We start from the raw sequence: 19,237 nt of genomic DNA, 5'->3' as shown, positions 1-19,237 counted from the left end.
CTGCTTTTAAATATAAAATGAAGTGAAAGTAAATTCGACAATAATATCTAAATTCACATTTTAATATAATCAATCAATTTATTAAAAATTATTAATTTTAGATTAGTTGTTAAAAAATGTTATAAAGAATGTAATGACGTAAAAGAAAATAAGTTGGAGTCGATGGTAGGAACTGATGACGTGCAATGCAATACGATGGCGACACAAGCTTTCATATATAAGTACATGATTCGTGCATAGATTATGAAGATATTAGTACCATTAATTTTTGTGTGGTGTGCTTAAGTCGCTTTGACATATATAGTTTTATGTAATTTTAGGTACAGTAGGGAATTTTTCTCTTTTAAATTTTCGCGGTTTTCTGTAATTTTATGAAATGTGCTTATAGTAATATGTATCATGATGCATAAATATCAAAATGCATAGGTAAATATAATAAAACGATTATAATTTAGTATTTTTTAATTAATATTTTCTAATATATTTATAATAATTATTAAAATTTTTTTATTTATAAATAGTAGTATTATGTAGCTTTTTACATTAAAATCACTATATTTATTTATGATTAAATTATAATTTTATCTTTTAACATGCTTAATGTTTATAATTGATTTAATGATTTTTTTTTATTATTAAGTATTATTAACTATTCATTTTATATATTCATCTAATTCTTTCATTTAGAAATCTTATTTTCTTTTTTAATTTTTATTGATTTTTATACTTAATTATGCATTTTTTAATTTTATATATTTGTTTAAAAAATGTCTTAGATTTATTTTATATTAATATTTTTTTAATTATAAATGCTTTAAAATAAGTATATAACCTTAAATCAAAGTTTGTACACTTTTTTTATCACTTTGAATATTTACATGTTATTTTTATTTACTACAATTATAATATTTACGTATTATTTATAAATGAGTTTCAAGAAGATTGTGTATTAGATCAATTAATTAAAAACAATTAATTGAACTTCGTCTTCTAGTTTAGTTTTCGTTCTAATGTTATAATAAGACTCTTGTTACTAGCAAAACAGTATTGCCAAGTTTAACATCATGAGTTATATTTAAAGTATACATGTTTATAATTTTTCGATTTATATGTCAATATTATTTTGATATTAAAAGAGCATATTATATATGAATTTCAAGTTTTAAAAATAACTATTTTGATTGATGTGTTTTTATGTAGAGTATTGACAACCATATTACATAAATTTATGATACATGTAATATGGTCATAAATGCTTTTCTGATATATAAAAAGCGAAAAATTTGTGTCCGAATTTAAAAAAAGATTATTACAATTTTTTTATAATGGTGAAAAAACATTTATGAATTTAAATATTAGCAGATAGTAAACAAGAAAAGCCGCGTATAATTTTCAGTTGTGCTAGGAGGGGCAATGCACCATGGGAACAATTTGTGACAGGCGCATGCGCAGATCAGTTTACAGTTGGAGCTTGGAAGAAAATGGCGTCAGCTAAGTTTCTGGAGGAAGCTCTGAGCACGGACGTCGATGAATCCGCAGTGAACGCGATAGTAGGCTCCCTTGAAACCCAACTGGTAACATCGACGCCGGTTATCAAGTAAGTTCTGCGTCAATCAGTCAGCAGAATCATTAGGTGAACAGTGGTATTTCCAATGGAGACACCATCACCGCGGTACAGTCACAGAAACATGGGGTTGTGGTGCTGTGGCGTGCGGGTTGAAGGCGGCGAGCACTCGCGAGAAAATGCTCGTATGCTTGTCCCTCTGGTGGCGAGGATAGGAAGGGCCGTCAAAACACCCCCCTGCCAAGGGGTCTAAGGTACGGACCTGCCAGTAAACTTACTGACGAGTTCGCTGGCAGGCCCTGAACGAGACGATCTTCCTTTTCCCGCCTTCTTTGCTCTCTCTCCTCCTTCTGATTCCGCTCACATCGTATAAAAGTCAAATCTTCGTGAAACCCCTCCCAAAACCTTGGGGGAGTGGATGGCGGCTCCTCAACCACCTTTGCAAACAGCCGGTGAACGGCGCCACTTTGCAGACGCTGATTGCGCGCGCTTTCTTCTAGATTCTTCCAGATTCTCGTTTGCTCTCGTCGATTGTCCACGTGCCTTCATTCCCTTTTCACGCGCCGCAGCTTATACATATTCGCGTCTATACGGTCAGCTACTAATTTATTATTAGAGTTAATTCTTTGTACAGACTATTTAATAAATTATAATCATAATTAAATCATCGCAAGTCTCATCAGAAATAGTGTACTTAACCCCTCCTCGAACATGTGCATCCACAGGGTTTCAAACGGCGGCGGTGCTACTACAGTAAATAGTCTGATGAATCAAGAAGTTACAAAGTCCATTACTACGAGTACTCTCCTCCCTGTTAATGTGGTTACCTCAAACACAGTGGCGCCACAAGTTACTACACAACAGCAACAGCATACACAGTCAGCAGTCCCCCCTGCTGCTTATATTAATCAAGTTACTACGAATCAGGTGACCAGTAATCAAACAACAAATATACCAAGCCTTACTAAAACACATGAGCCTGTCAAGATTATCTATCCAACTGTTGGTCAAGTAATAGCAACCACAGGGGTAGCAAATGCAAATAACAAACTTTCTTTTCCTGCACAAACTGTTGGACAACTAGCCAATGGTACTTTAGGAATAACGTCGCAGGCAGTGTTACAGACAACATCAAATGTTTCTAATGTTGGTTCTGTCAGTGAAACAGGCAGTCAAACAGTTGCTAGTGTAAATAAGCAGACAGGTACAGCTTTGGTGATAAAAACTAGTGTAGCACCCAGTGGCATGGTTTCGGTTCCAATGTCTGTTCCTGTTTCTGTGGCTGGCAATGCAGTCAGCACAGCACTACAGGGTAAAGCTGGAGTTACATCTACAATAGTACCTAGCAATGTGCAAATTCTTAATGTTAATACAATGCGTCCTGGCACACCAGTGACAGGGCAACAAACAGGAAAACAAGTTGCACCTAGAGTAGTGATTGGTCAACATATGCTTGGAACAAGACCTGGAGCTCCAGGGGTAAGATATTTGTAGTTGATAAACAGTACATGTACTTTTGAAGGTCATGGTTATTCCATTAATTTGTATACATTATGTTTATTGGTTTTGTTATTTTGTTTTAAGAATATAATATATTATATAAAATATATTTTTTATAAATATTTATTTATTTATAAATATTTATTTTTGTTTAATATGCTATTGAATACTTTAATATATTTTAGCAAAATTTTATTTTTAAAATTTTTAGATAACATTACAAACGTTACATGGTCTCCAACCTGGAACTCAGGGTCATATATTATTAAAAACAGAAAGTGGGCAATATCAATTATTGAGGGTAGGGCCACCTCCAACAGCAGGTACACCTGGTACTGCAGTTACACCAAATAGTATAGCAGGAAATGCAGTGGTTGCTGCACCATCTCCAGGCACTACCTATCGCTTAGCCTCAGTGCCGGCTGTAAGTAGGCTGAATACACAGTTCACTGGCCCACCACTCGCCACCTTAAGAAAATCTGTTCAGGTGACGTCTTATACCTCTTACAAGACTCGATGTAGTGCGATAGTAGACTTTTAGTTTATGCTATTAGTTGGAATGGTGTTATTGGTAAGGCTATGTATTATGTTTATATTCTTTCATTCTGTCTTTATGTTGTTTCTGTTATATAAAATTTTCTTTAAACTGATTATACAAATATCATTTGATATGTATAAAAGAAATTTTATATTTATATACTATAACTTGAATTTGTAAAAGCTTTCAGTTAATATAAGACTGAAAGGTTTTATAAAGTATATAGAGAGTTTTGTTTTATTGGCTTATTTGTTGGGATGCCTTTTTATTGTAGAATTTCTACATTTTTAAAATGTGCAATTATTTTATTCAATTCAATGCTGTTATTATATGTATACATATTGCATGTTATATCGGTTAAGGGTATCATGGAATAATTATTTATTTTTTAAATTTTGAAAGATTATAATTAAAATTTGATACACATATTTTAAAATAATGAAACTTTTTTCATATAAATATGTAATTTTTATTTTTGTCTATCTTCACAAAATTTTATAAATTATTTTATGATTAAGTGATAATATTTATATCTAATATATTTATCATCAACAATAAGTATATAATTAACATCATAAATTCTTTATATACTAACTTTCTACTAAATTTTTATGAATTATATTTTAATAATTTAATATATGTATGGTTTAATAAGAAACAACTAAAGAATACTTCTTTAATAAAAAAGTTACGAGTCTGTATAAGGTACAAGTGCGTCTTTAATATATTGCATTTAATACATAATGTACTATATCAAATCATATAATTATATATATTTATTTTAAAATAATGAAAATAAATGAGAAAGCAATAAAAGATTTTGTGCTTGAAAAATCTGAAATTCAGCACGAATATAGACAAAGCACATAGTAGATTATAATTGTAGAAATAGAAAGAAAAAAGTCATATTATAAACAAACTATTTACAAATTTAAAGATAAAAGCATGCTATACAAAATTATTATTTGTAACAAATTTGCTATTTATATTTTATTTTTAGCAATGCTGCAAAATGCTTTGTTTTTGAATGATATTGTCATCTTGTAATTTATATAGAATTTTAAAAAAATTATGAATTTATAAATATTATTTTTCAAAAATTTTGTAAATATTAATCTTTTTAATGTAGATTTGTCAAATAAAAGTTTCTTTTTTTAAATAATTTTAAATGTTAAGAATATTATAAGAAATTTGTTCTTTTTATTTATGTAGACTGTGGCTGCAACTATTACAACAGCAACCACAACTCCAGTAACAGTAACTGCAGCTGTGTCAACTGCACCTACACCTCCTGTTACTACAGTTCAAACAGTTCAAACGCCTACACCAGTATGTATTAAAAAAATCATAAATATATATATATATATAATTTATTACTTATGTAAATTCTATTAATGCTTTTATTTATAATATATTAGTTTCATTAAATTTTATTTTTTATTTTTAGCGTCAAACTACAGATAATACCAAAGAAAAGTGCCGTAAATTTTTAGCAAACTTGTTAGAGTTATCTAGTCGAGAACCTAAAGCAGTGGAGCGAAATGTTCGAACTTTAATACAAGAATTAATTGATACTAAAGTTGAACCTGAAGAGTTCTGTGATAGACTTGAAAGATTATTAAATGCATCACCTCAACCATGTCTGATTGGATTTCTCAAGAAAAGTTTGCCACTTTTACGACAATCTCTTGTGACAAAAGAATTAGTCATAGAGGGAATAAAGCCTCCTCCAGCTAATGTTGTTTTTCCTGTAACATCTGCCACTCCTGTAGTAACACAGGTAAAGTTTTATATAATATTACAAATTAAAAATATTATTAAAATATAATGTTTATAGATATCATAGATGGATTATTTGTATGAATTACCAAATAGTTCATATATATTGTCATATTCATTAGTTATATATTAGTTATATATTAGTATTTACTATTTGAATAATATTTTGCAAGTAAATATTTACTTATTTTGATATATGATTTTTTATTTTGAAATATAAAAAAGAAATCATTAGATTTTTTATTACTATTCTAAGTCTACTTTTAAATTTATTATTGAAAAGTACAGATAAAAGTAATGTGCTTTTTACTAGTTATTTATATCATTCATTTATTTTGATTAGAATTAACTACTATTTGTTTAGAATTAATTTATTTATAATATAATTTAGCAGAATCAACTTAGACCGACCGTCTCTGTGACACCCACAACAGTTCCTGTAGCTGCAGTTACTGCAAGTACACAAGTAAGAGTAATGACTCCAATACCTGCAGCTACAACAACAGTCCCTAGACCAGCTCAGCCGGTTCAACAAAGGCTGGTAAGACATTTAATTTTGTTGCATTAAATATATTTAAATTTTAAATACATTGAATATATTTAAATATAAACTGTAGTGATATATATGTTTGATTTATATTTGTTCAAATTTTATAAAAATTTTTTTATTCATTATTTTTTTTTTAAACGTTTATTTTTATTATGCGTTTAAAAGACAACATGTACACACGCGTGTGCGCATACATATATTTAAAATTTTATAAATATAAAAATTTTATATTTTTATCTTTCTATGTAAATATTGCCAATTGTAAGTTTAATCAGATATATTTAACTACCATTAATCATTCATAACATAAGATTAAATGAATATTTAATAAATTATATTATAATGATTAATGATTATTATAAGAAATTATTTATTATTTTAGATACGACCTGTTACAACAGTAGTTCGTAGTCCTACAGGATATACTGTGAAATCAACGGTAGCCGTAACTGGGATTCGACCTACTGTTCCTACAGTTCAAAAACCACCTATTACAACAACTGTTGTTAAAACAGTTACGACTACAACGCAAGGCAAAACAGTCAACACAACTACTACTGTTAATAAAGCCATAGTGCCTTCTTTTGTTCCAAAGCCAATTACTAAGGAAAAAGAAAAAAAGACATTTTCATCTGCAGGATATACGTAAGTAATTATTTTTTCCAAATATAATTCGTTATCACGTTATTAATATTTATTCAATATATATATTTTTTATATTGCACGTATATTTTTCTTTTAAATAGGGGAGATGACGATATTAACGATGTCGCAGCTATGGGCGGTGTTAATCTTGCTGAAGAATCGCAAAGGATACTTGGTTCTACAGAATTTGTTGGAACACAAATAAGATCTTGTAAAGATGAAGTGTTTTTACATATGACGCCATTGCAACAAAGAATTAAACAAATCGGTATTATTTTTTATTAATCATTTTAATAATTATATAATATAACACATAAATATAAAGTTTAGATAATATAAATTTATTTTTTTAGTTTCTAATTATGGGTTAGAAGAACCTAACCAAGAGGTTGCAGCATTGATATCACATGCTGCACAAGAAAGGTTAAAAAATTTAGTAGAAAAATTAGCAGTAATTGCAGAACATAGGATAGATTTGATAAAGGTAAAATTCAAAGATTATAACAAATTAGATAAAAAATTTAATTTTATTCTAATTATTACTATAATTATTAACTAAATATTTAAATGGAATATTTAGAAAATAAATAAAATATAATAATTTTAGGTGGATCCACGTTACGAAGTAACACAGGATGTTAGAGCACAATTAAAATTTTTGGAAGATTTGGATAAGGTAGAACGTAGAAGGCATGAAGAACAAGAAAGAGAATTACTTTTACGTGCGGCTAAAAGCCGTGCGAAAACTGAAGATCCAGAACAAGCTAAATTAAAAGCAAAAGCTAAGGAGGTATTTTCATAATTATGGTCATATTTCCATTAAATATGATAATTAAAAAGTAAAAAAAATGTATAAGAAAAACTAATTATTCTTGAAATTTTATTTAGATGCAACGTGCAGAAATGGAAGAATTAAGGCAAAGAGAAGCGAATTTGACAGCTTTGCAAGCAATTGGTCCACGCAAAAAGCCTAAACTTGACGTAGGTGCATCTGCTAGTAGTCCAGGCAATAATTCCGGTTTGAACACTTCAGCAACTGGAATTAATAGACAAATGCCAATGAGACCACGTTTAAAGAGGGTGAATTTTAGAGACTTATTGTTTTTCCTTGAACAAGAGAAAGAAACGTGTAGGAGTACAATGTTGTATAAATCATACTTGAAGTGATGTTCTGTAAAGGGCAGGAACTTATGTGATCCGCCCAATTTCTGGCGCCCTACCTGCATGGTCTTGTGTGAGCTGGCCTCAATGGACCTTAATGAATCATGTAACGTTAGTGTACGTTGCGTTGTACAGTGTTTGATAAGTTACATACAATTCATTACGAATCACATCAGGATTCCACATACATTCAAAATAAGATTATTTCTATCATGTCGATAAGCTTCCCTAATGTAAATGACTGAAGGTTTTTTAAATGTAATATAATAGATTGTTCTTTATTTTTCAACACAAAATTGCATCATTGATGAAGAGTATGTGTATGAGCACATGCCTGATGATCAGTCTTGGGTAGTTTCTGTATGGCAAGGACATTGTATGATCATATATAAATGTTGTTATATGGTGCATGTATGCTGAATGAATGAGTGTACATTATCATTTATGTATATGCCTGCTGCATTGTAACACTTGACCTATACTTTTGGACACTGTAGCGCTAGTGTAAAGAGTGCAGGTTTTGTTAACATAGTAAATCGTATTTTTGCAAATTGTAATGTAATATACTGTGAGCACACTGTCCAAAAAGTATGGAATAATTTGTACAATATCTTACATATAAAATACAAAATAGTGATAATTTTAATGTTGGTACAACAGAATATAGCTACTCTCCATATAAGATGGAATTGTTATCAGTATATTATGTTGTAATCTACATTTTCAGTGTTTATAAAAGAATTAGCTGTTACGTTTTTTATTAAAGAAATATTTACAAAAGTAAAAATTACGGATATTTTTTCGATTAATGTTAATTTAATTATTTATATTTCCTCTTTGGAATTAATGCAGTTTTTGCTAATGTTCAAAAAAAGTGTGCTTCACATAATCAATTGAAAAAAAATTCAAAGCGTGTACCTGATTTATAATGTAAAAAAATTTGCTGCAGATGTACGTGGGTGCCTATTATCGTACAGAGTAATTAAAAAGATATCGATCTTTCCTAAATTGCTCATCACATGAGCATTTTACATGTGCCCGAAATAGATTTTTGTGGAATATTAAAAAAAGAAAAAGAAATCATTGTATATGTTTATTAAAGATATCGATGCATATACATATATACATATACAAGTATACGCACGTATCATTTATTGCGTTTAGATTTGATTTTTAATGCAATATTGGTTTAGAATTTTTTTTTATAATAGCTTTTGTTGTAAAATAGCTAATTTTGAATGATTTGTATTCATTCTTACAGATCTATATAGAGAACAAGAGATTGAATTTTCATCTCAAATGTATTAAATACTGTACACGATAACGATACCAGAAGCCATTGATTTTTATAAGCTATAGCTGTAATATAAATTTGATATAAGTTTGTTGACACAATAGAAATTTTTCTATTGTACTGTCATAGTTTGGAGTTTCAGAATATGATACGAAGTATACTATTTATTTTTCTTAGCAATCCATGTGAAATAGTTACTTCAGATTATCGGAGTATAAACACAAGAATTATAGAGAATCTAAAATAATCCTGATAATCTGGATTAACTGTGATTTCTCAATCATTTTCGTGCTTCCATATTTTTTTTTTGGAATGCACGATACATTTCTTGACAGGCATTCATAAAATAAAAAAAAAAAATAAAAATAAAAATAAAATATATTAAAAAAGGCACGTACACCTGTGAGTCTTCTAGTGTAAATAACGGGAGAATAAAAAGCGAGTCTACGTAACGTTTCAGTTACAATTACGTGAAACGTAATTGCTTCAACGGTTCAATATTGATTAAAATACGCGCACAAGACTGAATTGTGTAAAAGATGTTAAGTTAAATTGAACTATTAACATTAACTATCCATAGCGCTGATTAATTATGAGATGAATCAGTACAAAGGAAAAAGGAAAAAAAGAAAGAAAGAAAATTATTTAAAAGTGTAATAGGTGCAAAGTTATAATTGCAATATTGATCTCAACTATATAATTCTATTTGTTATTGCGTGCACCAAGAAACGATTGCCTTTTTATATATAAATATATAAATATATATATATATAATAGCAATTGATAAGTTTTTCATTACGAGAGCGAGCGAGCGAGCGAGCGAGAGAGAGCTTACAATTAAAAAAGAAGCGGATCGTTGAAGCAAAATTATTCGAATAAAAATGTAAATAATTCGTTTTTTTAGTAGTTATAAACTTTTATCGGAAAAGGCGCACATACCATTACTTGTACCATACTTTTTGCCGCGCACTTCACCATGTAAAAAATTTTTACTTAGCTGCGTGTTCCTCTTTATAATGATTGCATCGTTTTTTACGAGCTCGATATTGAAAAAAAACGCAAATTTCCGAAGTTAGTTATAATGTTCTCCTTACTGCCACTAGGTGGAATTATTAATATAAATATATAAATAGAAGAATGTATAAAGATACAAAAAAAAAAAAAAAAAAAAAAACAAAAAAAAAAGAAACCTAAAGTACATAGCAGTTTTGGTACAGTATGATATTTTTACAAATTGTAATTGGATAAGTCGTAACCGAGAGATAATAAAACACAAGAATAAGTTTCACCAAAGAATAGCCCGAATTGTTTATTCTTAGGCTACTAACTTTCTTTTTTTTCTTTTTCGTTCAAAAAAAATTTAATTTTTATGCGTGACATATTGAGTTTCTGCGAATAGGAATAAATTTTGTCTTGTTACATGGTTCAATTTACAGATATATTTTTCACGAAACTATGAAAATTCATAAAGTTTCGGGCTGTTAAATCTAAAAATCTAAAAAATTAAACGATATAATTTATAATATTAAAAGTATTATAGTATATTTGAGTAAATATTATTTTCATCGTATCATTTTTATCTGAATTTTATCATTTATATTTAAGACATCATGTTAACAAAAAAAAATATTTAACATATGTTTATATCGAATAATATTCTTTGAAATTGAATTAAAAATCCCATCAAAAAAATTGTAATAATCTTTATAACAATTAATGCAAAACTTCTACATCATTTAAGTTAAAAAAATCGCGAAAATACGTGGCAAAAAGGTCGATTATATAATAATATGTACAAGCGTGTTAAAATATACATCGGATTGTGATTATTCATCATTCGATCATTCCAAATAATGTTCGATATGGCGTTGTATTTAAAGAATTCACTAAACAATCGAATACCAGCGCATTTATTTTAATCACGATCATAAATTTTTTTTCTCAATTGTATCGAGTATCTTTAAAATTGTCAAAGATAGTTCTTCCATACTACAAATATAGTTTTGGTTTCCCTAAATAAATTCTATTATTTAAATATATAAAATTTATTTTTGCGATGTAAGAAAGTAATAGAACAAAAAAAAAAAATATTAAAAAATATAGATATAATATATTTAAAAAATAAATAAAGCAATAAGACGATGATTAAAGAACAAAGAGAATTAAAGCAGTTTTATCTTTAAAATGATTAAAAACTTGCAACGTTATGAAATTGCGGCAATTTTTGCGTATAGCAAAAAAGAGGTGATATACGTGAAAAATATTGTTCGCTTAGCCTTGATGCAGATATTAGTAGAGCGTTGCGTACCAGCGTATCCTCGAATTTCAAGCCCGTCTTCCATGTTGACGCCAAAGGCTACTTCGCCTCGTGTCGTGTATTGAAGGTCCTGGGACTGAGATGGCCCCGAGGCGATCCAGAAATGGAATATAATCAACATCGGAGCTCGACAGAGACGGAGAACGTTGGAGCGGGTGGTAAAATGTGCAATAGCTAGCGAGAGGAGAAGTAAGGATTTAAGAAACGAAGAGAACAGAGAGGAAAAGAGAAAAAGAGAGGAGGAGGGAGAGAGTAGAAAAAAGACGCACAATCGAGACAGAGTAAAAGGAAGCTTATGAATATATAGAGGGGGTGGAAGAAGTAGAGTTTTCGGTATGACAAAATAAAAGAAAGGATTATAAAAGGATTATAAAAGGGGAGAGGGCGGTGGAGGGGGAGAGGAGGGAAGGAAAAATATAAAAGATGGAAGAAGGAAAAATACAGGGCAGAGAATGATAGAGAGAAAAAGAGGGAAGGGGTTTTGTAGGGAAAAAGAGGAGGTTGTAAAGAGAATGACGGAAACAATAAGATAGAATGGATGAAAAGATAAAGGAAGGAGGAAAATAGAAGCGCGGATAGAAAGAGAGAATGAGAAGCGAAACGAAGCGAGAACGGTCGAGAGCGAGATAGTCGAAGGAGAGGGGGTCGAAGCGGAACGTTGGGCTCTCCGCTCACCAGGTTCGAGGGATGACAGCCCGCGGCCCATGCTACCCCGGGGCGTCGCGGATATTGAGTTCACGGTAACCATGGAAACGGGGCCCGAGGCAATGACGTTTGTGCGCTTTATCCCTTATTCCCGCGGTTACGTGATCAACGCGGTTCCGAGCTCTTTTGCTCTCTCCTGCTTCTCCATCTCCGCCTCTTCCTCTTCTCGTTCCTCCGCATACCGCCTTATTTCTCTCTTTATCCTAATACGAATAATTACGAAGGATCTATTGTTAGATGGATTTACAAATCTGATTATTACCTCTTCTCGTTCCTTGCTAATTACCAGAGATAGACAAGTTCTCTCTCGAGAAAATTATCGAAAAATTGGATGGTTCGTTGAATGGCATAGAGTGTAGGATTGCAGGATTATTTAAAAAACGAAACGTTGATTCGAGGATGCGACTTTTTATCACCGTTATTTTTATCTTTTGTCCCCGTTACGTTTAAAAGTGATCGGATCGATGGAAAGTCATCGGAGCGAAAGGTCAACGCGTAGGATGCACGAGTTGCTCGCAATCAGGTGGAAAAGTCGAAATCAGATATCGCGTAACCAATTTTCAACCTATTCCAGATTTTTGTGCCGGAAACGTTATTGTTGTTCGACTAATGGTTTTATTCCATTTGGTTGCTTTGCCAGATTTTATTTTTGCTTTCGAGACTGGACCAAACGCAGCAGATCTCGTCGCGACAATTTTTCTCCCTTGTATCTTGTACGTGTGCAGGTCGATACGAAAAACAGTAGTTATATTTAAACAACATTCGGAGATTCTCTCATATTCGTTTCGCCTATTAAATGGAACATTAAATGACAATTTCGTTCGGTGGAAGGGAAAGTGATTAATTTGTACACGAAATAAATGATGATCCTTTCTACTGATTCAAATTATAAACGTTTTATTTAATCAATCGAAACGATAATTAATCGTGGCAAGTGTGTTTCCTATCGAGGAAAGAAACTATTCTTTTTTAACGCGTTAAAAATAATCGAGACAATGAGATGACGCTGCACTTTAGCGAAGTCTCGAATTAAAATAAACGTATAAATTGTTCTCTTCTTTTTTTATTTTTCTTTTGTTGTAACGTTATTCGTCTTGTTTCTCTTCCATTCGAAGCCCATTTTTATCTTAATTTATCAATTAGGAATACAGCTTAAACCGATGAGATCAACGCGAATTATTTCGTTGTCCGAATGTTCCGCATTTAGATGTCGGCAATTTAAGTACATAGAATAATTATATTTATATTTATATATATATATATATATATCGATATAGATACACGTTTATTCGCGGTATTTACAGTAATTAGTATGGCATTTAAATACATATAGATACACCTTATTAAATAAAAAGCAAAGTAAGGAGCGGCTTACCAATATGCATAAGTGGGTCACGAGCATGCGTGATGATACGTTCGACGAATGCATAACTGCGAAAATTACGTTTGTTGGCTTTTAGATTCTTTTAGAAAGAATCGTTAATCGGTGATCCTTATAATCACGAATTTATCAATCTTTATAATCTTTCGTTACGTTATGCACGGTCGAACATTCTATAACTTAAATACGCATAACTCAAGGCACTCGATTTGTCAAATATTCGGAATTATCGAATAAAATTTAGCGTAAATTAAGTTCGATTACATTCCAAATGATTTCCAAAAATACGATGGCTAATCTCTCTTCTATTTTCAATGCGTAACACTCGTATCAGAATTGAAATACAATCGATTTTATCGATTCATAAGTACCACATAAGTTGTAAACATAAATATTTCCAATAAAATCGAACCGCACATGAACCGCGATTGGAAAATCTGGACGAGAATCGAAACCTTTGATCAAGAATATACCCTGCGAATTTCTTTCACATAATTGCCCCCCTTTCGCTCTCTCATATTATTTTTCAACGCTACGATCTCGAACAATCTCACGTTCAACGAGCGCAAGTATTTCACAATAAATAGCTCCCTATAAACCAATAATAAAATCCGAAAAACTATATCACAGAAATGTATACAAACTAATTGCAAAAAATAAATGAAATTTTTTTAACCTTCAATTCATTTATCTTTCATTATTTATCTCTCCTTTTATCCTTTACTATTAATCGATATCCCGGGAGTATAGTTTTAAAACAAATTAGAGAAAAAAAAAAAAACGATGGGGGAGCCGTTGAGTATCCCGAACGAGTTAATTAAATATACGCGTTATCCCTGACCGAAGGATCGACAGTCACAGTCACGATATCTCATCTCCTCAACGACGATAGATTCAAATCACGTCCGGTGTTCCGTTCACAATGAGAAGGGATCGTTCGTGACGGCAGTCTTCTGAATAAATGTCTCCTGGATAAATCTCACTCGGGGTCGTGGTCGCGTTGAAGGCAGCGCACCATCCTCGAGCTGGTCTTTCGCTGGTGCGCGGTGTTCCGTCAAGTGTTGACGGCTTGTCGAACAAACAGGTATTCCGAGAATTGTTGCCCCTCGACACCGCCACCGTTGCTCGCGACCACGCGAAATCCTGCGTTTAAAAGCCTGGTGATGGCCTGCACGGAGTTGAGCTTGCAGTACCCGTTCAACGGGAATCTGATCACGTGGCGCGCGTCCTGTTGGTGCCAGGCGACCCCCGATCGGGCGTCGATCACCGCCTGTGTCGTCTCGGGAAACACTTCGTCGAGGAGCGCTCGACCGCCCGACAGCATCACCCGTTCACCGAGATCCGGGCTGACGTGGAGGGCGACGCACTCGTAATTGCAATTTCCATCGTTGCCGCGGATCTTCTCGGAATCCCGGTTGCTCGGCACCGTTGTGCACCCTGTGCCGCGATTTCCTAATTGATTGGCCGGTGGGGGGCTCGGGGACGAGGAGGACATGGTCGTCGCGCTCGTGGAACCGTTCTTTATCCGCTCCTTTTTCATTTGCTCCAATTGCCTGCACATCGCTGCAACAGAACGAGCAGAGGGAGAGAGAGGAGATGAGTTCGTTGCGCGGCGCACGTATGGAAGAGGAGGTATCTCTCAAGGTTAACGTTTCGATTTTCCTAAATAGAAAAAAAAAAAAGAAAAACTAAGAAGAATCTCGATTCTCCCCTTTTTTTTGTCTCACGATCGAATTCCTGAATGTTTGATTAAAATATCACCCGATATACGCTTCTGTTTCCGTATTTTTTCCCCCTCGACGCGAGAAACGTCGATCATCGGCGAGACGTGATCGCGATCGAACGATATCGAGAGCCGATTGAGATTTTCGCGAGCGCGTGGCTTTCGTTTACTGGCATTTTAATGCGATCTTTCCCCGTAATGCTGCCGGTATTAATAGTTTAATGGGAGGAAGAATGATCCGAGATTCCGGGATCCAGATTACGTGATTTATCGCCGTTTTTTCGAACCATGATCTCTCCTTCTTTCTTTACAAGAAGCTTAAAGGAAGTTTGTTGGTCCGGTGTCGTGTGCTGATTTTTATACGAGATTATTGAGAGTAATAATTATAAGGCTCACGGGAATTTGAATACTTTGTTCCCGTTTTTAAGCTTAACTCAAGATAAAATCCCTCCTTTTTAAAATCGATGCCCAATTGGATGAAAATTAAAGAGTATCTCTATCGCTGGGTTACCGTATCGATCGAGGGGATGTACGGTACGATAAATTTCTCTTACGCGCGATGTCGAAGTATCGCGCTTCTTCCAACAGGAGATCCAGATCTGCGAAGTTGTCCGGTATCAGGAGACGGGAGTTTCTCATGAAGTTTAGAATGTGTCTGAACATGCCACCGTCCCTGTCGATGAAGTAGTGTTGCTTCAGGGAGTCCAGCACGATGGGGATGCTGCCGTTGAATAATTTTGCCAATCTCGACTCTGGATACCTGAAGAAAATAATTTGTTCTTTTAGAAAACAATATTTAATATATATTCCAATGAGCGTATTATAATATGCATGTAAACGAGGAAATCGGAAAGTGATTTCTTTTTATTCGCAATTTTATTATTGAAAATATTGTCAAATATTGGAAATATATTTTTCGTCAAATTCATACTCGAATACTTGAGAGAGGATCAATCAACGATTCGTCGTTTCATTCCGTTACGCGAAAAAAAGATAAACGTTCGAAAATATCACGGCACGACACGATTGTTCCGGATTTGGTTATCTGGTTACCTTTAATTTCACGATTAAAACGATGTCGTTCTTAACCACGTACACGGTCACGGTTTGTTATATCGCTTGTTGTTGAATCTCGTTGATCGGCTCGCTCGATAAATCGTTGACCAGTTTTACTTAAGGGTATACATACTCGTGTACACAGCCCGGTTCTTGGTCACCGATGGTTATAAATTACGCTTTCTTATTGAAGAAGTCGCGTTGAGGCGAGGCAGGTGCCGATATTTCGGTCACCTGCCAAAAACGCTTCGAGTTATTCGAAGCGAGACCGAGAGGTAGCCGCAGCTGTTCCAAAATTTTTCTTAACCAATTTATATATGCCTCCCTTGGTTCGACTTAATTGACGATTACTGGACGAGCCGGGGCCAATTAACGTCGCATTGTAAACAGGCTGTTTTGGACCGATGAAAAGTTAAATTTGTTGGGAGAGGAGATGGTTGGACGAAAAATGGCAGTTTCGATAAAATCGATGGATCGAAAGTAACGTGATTCGTCGAGTGATTCCTTTAACACGGTCGACGTGGCATCGAATATTAAAAAGGGAAGATATTAATTTTTGATGAAATATAATTTACAAGAAATATAATTGTAAAATGGCGAGAAATACAACGAAATTCAAAATGATTGATGATAACATCGATTGAACACAAAATCGTGTGTACAGAAAATTCTTTTTCATCTTTCGCATTTTTTGTAATGTAGAAGAATAGAAAATTTTCTTAACGCATACCTTCATTGAATGTATTAAAATTTACGAATCCTGTTTCACCAAGAAAAGAAATATTTTTATCATTTAATTTTTAACAATAATTCTTTAACAAATCATTCTGATTGATAGAAAATAATACATTATCAGTTGTATTATGTTGTAAAGTAACTCGTACATGAGAAGCGACGGATAATTTAGTTAGGAGCTCGTAGAGAAGAAGAGATAAACAAAGATACGATCGAAGTTGGATTAAAATATTTTCAAGATGGTTGATTATTACACGATTTCGATCGCTCAATCCAATACCGGATCGATTATCGACATCGGAAGGCTTCGAATTTCATCTCTTTATTGCGGCTACCATGCCGGAGGACACGGCCGCTATCATTTTCGTGAAAGCTGCCGGAACGAATGCCTTCTGGATCGTCCGGGATGGAGAAAGGTTGGACGTGGGAGGAATCGGGAGTAGTCGTGACTGGAAACGAATATATACGGGCCAAAATAAAATATAATAATAATAAGGAATGATAATAAGATTAAAATACAGATATTTTAATAAGTAACCATAAATCGATGGTACTCGCTTGAAGCATATATGTTACTGAAAAGTACCTAAAGATTGACCTAGATCAACATTGATGTTTAAAAATTTTTAACTTTTAATATCATAAATTTTTAAAGTTAAAATTAATATTCTTGGATATTGCTAGATCAAAAATTATCGATAATTTTGTAATCTTTTGTAATCGTTAATTTTATTCTATTTTATCTACATAATGCATTGAAATCGATTAAAAGCGATGTCATTGCATAATAAAAACTTTTGCGATAATTAATGTTTTTGATTTCGCATTGAAAGTGTGGAGGAAATGGATTCCAATCTTTAATAACGGTGATAGAACTGACAACGTGTATTAATGAGAGATATTCGAACGGATATGAATGGTCGAATCGTTTCCGGCTTAGGTTTAGAGAAAGTGGCTGGTGACATTTTCCAATAGGTTTCTAATGGAGGAGCGTCACGTTCTTGTTATGTTTATTTGCATGTCGTATCTGGGAATTATATCTCGGTGCAATTTATGCGTCTTATATTCATGATATATTTATAACGTTATGTTCAAAGAGGAATGAAGGTCACCTTGAGATGTAAAGGATATTTTCTCTTAGAAATGTCCAACGTATTTTCATCATATAACTCTTGCTTGAAATATTTCTTTCTCAAATAATTAATGACTATCGTCAGTCAACAAATCGATCTAAGTTTTTCAAATACTTTCGAAGTAATGCGATGTAATCGAAAAAATTCGTTCATCGAAATAATTCTTCGATTAAAAGTCGATAATTATCTAAAAACAAAAAAGACCTCCTCCCCTAACCCAAAGTTTCCAATTATTCTATTACGCACACCCTCCAATTTTCCAATACTTTTCAACCCTTGGCCCGATCGTGTTAGGCCGTTATCCATAGATAGATAGGTTTCAATGCATTTTTTCAATGGTACCGGCCATGTTCTTCTGCGTGCACGACCGAAGGTCGTTGTAATTTAGCATATAATAGACGAGTGCCCTGGAAAAAGGACGAGAGGGACAAAGGAGGAAGAGTGCGCTAAAGACGAAGGCCGCCGGGAGAATGAGCGCGAGTAGAGAGAGAGAGAAAGAAAGAGAGAAAGAGAACAAGAGCTGGAGAGCTCGGTTCTTCGTGTACCTCGATGGTGCGTTATGGCACAACGAGGGGGAAATACCGACGTAGGTATCCGGTGCCCCCTCAGGCCGGTTCCCATACCTTCCACGGCGATAACATATAATAACGACGGCCTGGTGGAGCCCGTGGGCGATCTGACTTCAGCGGGGAAGAGAGAGAAAGAGGGAAGATACCGCGGGGTAGGTAGGACGCTATATATATGCGTATACGAGAGAGAAAGAGAGAGAGAGAGAGAGAGAGAGGGAGAGACGGATGAACGGCATCTCTTTTACTCTTCCTCACCCTGTTTCGTACTTTTCGACGGTACCGCGAAGTCGAGAGCGAAGGATAAGAAGAACTCTCGAGAAAATGAAAATTCTGCGAATCCTTGGTGTTGGGAATTCTCTTCCTTTGGAAAAAAAAAAAAAACATTATCGAATATTAGTTATCGAGACGCTATGAGTTTTCAATTGAACATCTTTCAATTTGCTAAAGAAATTATAATGTAAGTTAATAGAAACGTAGAATTTCGTTCGTATTGGAGAAAATTTTTTATATAGACATGTATAATAAATAAGATAATATATTAATTCGTGTAGTTTTTGACGTTAATTGTATATCTATATTATAAGAAT

The 19,237-nt window shown here is 33.2% G+C and overlaps 2 protein-coding genes across 4 annotated transcripts in view; one reads left to right on the top strand and one right to left on the bottom strand.

Moving 5' to 3' along the window:
* The first annotated feature begins 450 nt into the window (after positions 1 to 450).
* LOC100871646 (transcription initiation factor TFIID subunit 4) lies at positions 451 to 8,524 on the top strand. Of its 3 annotated transcripts, none has more exons than XM_086910355.1 (11): positions 451 to 2,157; positions 2,290 to 3,043; positions 3,276 to 3,488; positions 4,815 to 4,931; positions 5,050 to 5,382; positions 5,773 to 5,922; positions 6,314 to 6,576; positions 6,678 to 6,844; positions 6,930 to 7,060; positions 7,184 to 7,366; positions 7,465 to 8,524. In XM_086910355.1, the coding sequence occupies exons 2-11, from the start codon at positions 2,330 to 2,332 to the stop codon at positions 7,741 to 7,743; spliced, it is 2,550 nt and encodes an 849-aa protein (XP_086766481.1). In that variant the 5' UTR covers positions 451 to 2,157; positions 2,290 to 2,329; the 3' UTR covers positions 7,744 to 8,524. The 3 variants fall into 3 exon arrangements, with proteins under 3 accessions (XP_086766481.1, XP_031771902.1, XP_012341054.1); XM_031916042.2 differs by having other exon boundaries at positions 784 to 1,597; positions 5,776 to 5,922; XM_012485600.3 differs by having other exon boundaries at positions 784 to 1,597.
* A 4,409-nt stretch (positions 8,525 to 12,933) lies between these two features.
* twz (BTB/POZ domain-containing protein twz) overlaps positions 12,934 to 19,237 on the bottom strand; it is a 38,616-nt gene continuing 32,312 nt past the window's right edge. The window contains exons 5-6 of the mRNA XM_086910366.1: positions 15,712 to 15,917; positions 12,934 to 14,997 (exon numbers count right to left, since the gene is read on the bottom strand). Coding sequence (XP_086766492.1) covers positions 14,489 to 14,997; positions 15,712 to 15,917 — 715 coding nt within the window. The 3' untranslated portion in view covers positions 12,934 to 14,488. The remainder of the gene's footprint in view (positions 14,998 to 15,711; positions 15,918 to 19,237) is intronic.

This window comes from Apis florea, unplaced genomic scaffold (assembly GCF_048593485.1).
Source record: "Apis florea isolate Af1SG1 unplaced genomic scaffold, ASM4859348v1 contig_3170_pilon, whole genome shotgun sequence".
NCBI classification, from domain to species: domain Eukaryota; kingdom Metazoa; phylum Arthropoda; class Insecta; order Hymenoptera; family Apidae; genus Apis; species Apis florea.
This window is presented reverse-complemented; position numbering and strand designations above follow the sequence as displayed.

Coding starts and splice junctions, on each gene's coding strand:
- LOC100871646 (XM_012485600.3), top strand. CDS start 1,482: ATGGCGTCAGCTAAGTTTCTGGAGGAAGCTCTGAGCACGGACGTCGAT. Junction 3,044..3,275: donor CAAGACCTGGAGCTCCAGGG/GTAAGATATTTG, acceptor TAAAATTTTTAG/ATAACATTACAAACGTTACA. Junction 6,577..6,677: donor TTTTCATCTGCAGGATATAC/GTAAGTAATTAT, acceptor TCTTTTAAATAG/GGGAGATGACGATATTAACG.